This window comes from Miscanthus floridulus, chromosome 7, assembly GCF_019320115.1.
Source record: "Miscanthus floridulus cultivar M001 chromosome 7, ASM1932011v1, whole genome shotgun sequence".
Classification (NCBI taxonomy): domain Eukaryota; kingdom Viridiplantae; phylum Streptophyta; class Magnoliopsida; order Poales; family Poaceae; genus Miscanthus; species Miscanthus floridulus.
The window spans coordinates 99,713,491-99,718,091 of NC_089586.1; the positions used below are offsets into that span (position 1 = coordinate 99,713,491).

Consider the following 4,601-nt stretch of genomic DNA (forward strand, 5'->3'; position numbering starts at 1 on the left):
GATTCAAACGCCCCTTAGAGTAGGAAAGAAGTTGTTGGCATTGGTTTGAGAAAAATAAAAGAGAGTGAGGTGAGGTTACTATGGATGCAGTGATTAAAAAAAGATACATTACATGTAAAAAAATGGCTTTTCCATACGGAATAAAGTTTCCAAGGAGCTGAAGTGCAAGAATTACTTCTGGAGGGTTCAGCACAAAAAGAGAGATCATGCAACCTCTCCGTAAATAGAAGAGAAAATATATGGTCTTACGTAAAACACAACTTGTTTTTGCCAATGTGCTAGTGAAAAGCCTTGTACAAAAAATGCTACTTTTTTCGTTCTAAATTATAAGACGTTTTGTAGATACAGTATATTTTTTCACTATGTATCTATTTCAACTTACCCTTTTTGATGGAGAAGAAAATAATATTTTCTCCTCCGTCGATCCGTATTAGGATGGCACAAATAGTCTTTTTAAACTAAGATGAGGAGAAAGGGATACCAAAAATTTATTGTTAAAGACATGTATCCTCATGTTCATCTAACATTTGATGCATATAAGGGCTTGTTTGAATGTCCATGTAGCCACAATGGTGGATACATAGACATCCAAACAAGACCTAAGCATCTGTCTCTTGATGCACATTGGACATACGTCCTTGGTAACGTAAACACTAATGTCGCTGGTTTCTTAAACAAAAAGACATTGCATGTCCATCCATTCCCAGGGTGTTTGAAAGGCATAAACCAAAGCATGTTCGGTTGGTTGAGAAAACAGCTGATGCTGATGTTGATGTTGATTTGTTGTGAAAGAAAAACACTGTTATTTCGCTGAAACGGTACGGCCGATAAGTTCAAGCGAACAGGGCGCAAAGTTGTTCAATCTAACTTGAACTGGCTACTGAAAGGCATTGGCTGAGGCACCTCGTGCTCCCTCTATCTAACTTGAACTAACTATAAAAATTCAATATACTCCTTCCGTTCAAATTGCAAGTCGATATATCTTTTCAAGGCACGTAACTTTTGCTATCTAGATACATAAGCTAAAACAACTTATAATTTGAAATTGATGGAGTACAAGATTTGAAAAGTGAACTACAAGTGGTCTGATTCTAGAGCAGATGAAGCCAAAATTTCATCCTTTATCTAAAAAAAAAGTGAACCACAAATACACGAATATAAAGGTACAAATCAACGAGGCTTATATATAACCTTGAGCAGGAACAAGCAAGCAAGGCACCCGCATCAACATAGGGACATGCCAAGACAAAGCAAACTGAAGGTTCAGGAAATGGAAGGTAAACAGGAGCCAAGCCCAACGTCATCCGAAGAAAAAAATCAAAGAAATAAAACTGGCGCATAGCGTTCAAAACAAACAAACAAAAAAACTGGCATAAAAATTCGTTTCCTGATGAAATCAGCAGACAGTGGAGTCGGTGTCGAGCCCATAACCAACTCGGACGCGTGTCCAGCGCCTCGACCCGTCTCCCCGCCACGTCCTCTCTCTTCCCCTTCCTTCCGGCCTTCCCCACGGCCCCACCGGCCATTGCCCCTCCGCCCCCGCGACCTCCACTCCAACCGCACCGGGATGACGAAGCCGCCGGCACCGGCGGTTCCGTCGCATGAGCCGCTGCCGCGCCTCGCCGGTGGGCGTGGGCCGCGCGGCCTCCGATCCCTGCCCGCGCTCTCCTACAACACCCACCGCGCCCTCGTCCTGGGGCTCACCTTCCTGGCCTACGCGCTCTACCACGCCTCCCGCAAGCCGCCCAGCATCGTCAAGCGCGAGCTCGCCCGGTCCTGGCCGCCCTTCGCCAACCCGGCGCTCCTCGGCGCCACCGACGTCGCCTTCCTCACCTCCTATTCCCTCGGCATGTTCGTCGCCGGCCACCTCGGCGACTGCCTCGACCTCCGCCGCTTCCTTGCCTTCGGCATGGTCACCAGCGGCGCCGCCGTGGCGCTCTTCGGCGCCGGGTACTTCCTCGGCCTGCATTCCCTCGCGTTCTACGTCGTCGCCCAGGTGATCGCCGGCATGCTCCAGTCCACGGGCTGGCCCTCCGTCGTCGCCATCGTGGGCAACTGGTTCTGCGGCCGGAGGCGCGGCCTCATCATGGGCGTATGGAACGCGCACACCTCCGTCGGGAACATCACCGGATCGCTTGTCGCCGCGGCCATGCTTGGGTACGGGTGGGGATGGTCGTTCGTGGTCCCCGGTGGGCTCATTGCGCTCGGTGGCGTTCTTGTGCTTTTCTTCCTCGCGCCATACCCCCAGTACGTCGGCTTCGGCCCGTCGCCGATTGAACCGGTCACTGATGAGAGCACCGATGGGGAGGACATCAGTGCCGCAGGTGGCGCTGGGAAGGACAGACGGGATGCCGTGGGAATTTTTAAGGCACTAGCCATTCCCGGTGTGGTCATCTTCGCGCTCTGTCTGTTCTTCGCCAAACTAGTTGCCTACACGTTTCTGTACTGGCTCCCATTCTACTTGAGCCAGACTGGTAAGCCCCTGTTTTTTATTTCAATGAGTTTGTTCCGTATCTATTAGAATTGGCCACAGCGGTTACCATATTAGATTAGATTGGTATGAATTGTTAGCTTCCTGCTCTGCATTTGGTTAGGTTGGTATGGTTCTTTATGAAAGTTATCATGTTTGTTTATCATTGAATTCTGATTGGGGTGGACACATAAACTTACGTTGTAGAGTAGCACATGTTGTAGTAGTTATGCTGCGGCAGTAGTATTATGCTTTGCAGTATATCAGGCGTGCAAGAGATATATAACGCATAAAAAGGCAAAATGTGGTAGGAATTTATGTTCTGGTAGTTAACCAGTTTATCCTTGCCCAGCACATCCTTTGTGCGTCTGTATAAGTTTCGTCAGACGTTCAGAGCTGATCGTTTCTTTTACAGAAGTTAGGAATGGACTAACAATAACGCGACTTGCATTTTGATTTGAATATACCATGACTTACACATTTATCTGTTGTTCTGTTTATCTGAATACAACTTTCATTTTCAAGTCAAATGCATCTGTATCTGTATTATACTATTATCCATACTGCATTGTAGTGTCTCTAGATGACTTGTGTGATTGTCTTGTAAGTTGTATCCTTTTTTTTTTTGGAATTACTGATACTGTGCAGGACATCTGAACTTTATTAGCTACTTAAACTTCATATTTGGATTCAACATTTAAAATGGCACTTCTTTTAACATTGTAATTTTTTTCCAGCTATTGGAGGCCAGCATATGTCAGCTGCATCTGCTGGATATCTATCAGTTTTGTTTGATGTAGGTGGAATAGTTGGGGGAGTTCTGGCCGGCTTCATATCTGACCAGCTCAATGCTAGGGCAACCACTGCTGCCGTTTTCATGTACTTGGCGATTCCATCTCTTTTCCTCTTTCATGCATATGGTAGTACCTCAAATGCGACAAACATTGGCTTGATGATGATCAGTGGCCTGTTTGTTAATGGACCCTATGCTCTCATAACAACTGCTGTTTCTGCTGATTTGGGCACTCACAAATCCCTTAAAAAAGATTCTCGAGCATTGGCCACGGTAACGGCAATTATAGATGGGACAGGATCTCTTGGTGCTGCATTAGGACCATTCATAACGGGCTTCATTTCAAGAAAAGGGTGGGATTCAGTATTCATAATGCTTGCACTTTGTGCACTGGTTGCTGCTGTATCGTTGTCAAGTCATGTGAAAACAGAAATTCCTCAGATCATCCAGAAGTGGAGAAATCGCTCAACTAATACGCAGAATGGAAATGCAGGTAATGACTACAGGCAGCAGTGTTGCATATATATCATTCTGGATACTGTCATAAAAGCTTAGTGAGTTGGTATATTGTGCTGATGTTCTCCTTTCTCTTTGTCTGATAGATCCTGGTGTTCAGCCACTTCTAGTGGACGAAAGTTGACGGGGAGATCTTTCAGTGCTGCTCCTAGTGTGAGACAGTTTTGTTCGTGTTGTTGTAATTGAGGTAATGTGATGGTTCTGGAGAAAAGCCAAATCAGACCATGATAAGGAAACGGTTCCTGTCCCTAATGCTTATTGATCTGAGCAAACAAGGAGTGGGATATAATCTGCTTTCTCAAAATGATGGTATAGCCCATCGCAGTAGAAATTTTGGATACATCAATCTGTTGTATAAAAATATACTGTATATCTTTAGCGTATCAAATGTACTTCAGGGATTTAGATGAACCTAGGCAGATAGAACAATGACTTAACAGTCTGAAATACAGATGAAGGCTGTGTGCACGATGTCAATGATATTGCGTTTTTGCCCTTGATGGTAACTGTTTAGCTGAACGGGGTCCAGAATCCCTGTGGCCATTTTGCAGTAGCGTGTCGGAATCAGGGTTCAAAATTTCGGTGAAATTTCGCGAAATTCGGTAATTTCTGTGGTGGCCGAAAGAAAAATCCGAAATTTTGTAATACACTAATACATGTGTTATATAACTTTAGACTCAAAATTTTATTGTTTATATTGCATATTTTTGTATTCAATAGATGTGTAATCATAAATCATACTAATATTTGTTTAGATTTAAATGTTTTTTTAGAAAAAAGCATACTTCATGTGCTAGTCTCTAAAAAAAATTCACCGAAATT

General features: G+C 44.5%; 1 protein-coding gene across 1 annotated transcript; it reads left to right on the forward strand.

Annotated features, from left to right (window-relative positions):
• Positions 1-1,451: 1,451 nt before the first annotated feature.
• Positions 1,452-4,242, forward strand: LOC136467419 (putative glycerol-3-phosphate transporter 4). Its single transcript, XM_066466110.1, has 3 exons — positions 1,452-2,474; positions 3,208-3,756; positions 3,866-4,242. Exons 1-3 carry the CDS (start codon positions 1,568-1,570, stop codon positions 3,901-3,903), a joined length of 1,494 nt encoding a protein of 497 aa, XP_066322207.1. The 5' UTR covers positions 1,452-1,567; the 3' UTR covers positions 3,904-4,242.
• The last annotated feature ends 359 nt before the right edge of the window (positions 4,243-4,601 follow it).

Excerpts from the sequence above, each read along its gene's own strand:
- LOC136467419 (XM_066466110.1), top strand. The coding sequence starts at position 1,568 with ATGACGAAGCCGCCGGCACCGGCGGTTCCGTCGCATGAGCCGCTGCCG. Across the intron at positions 2,475-3,207 it reads ATTCTACTTGAGCCAGACTG|CTATTGGAGGCCAGCATATG; the intron begins GTAAGCCCCTGT and ends ATTTTTTTCCAG. Across the intron at positions 3,757-3,865 it reads TACGCAGAATGGAAATGCAG|ATCCTGGTGTTCAGCCACTT; the intron begins GTAATGACTACA and ends TTTGTCTGATAG.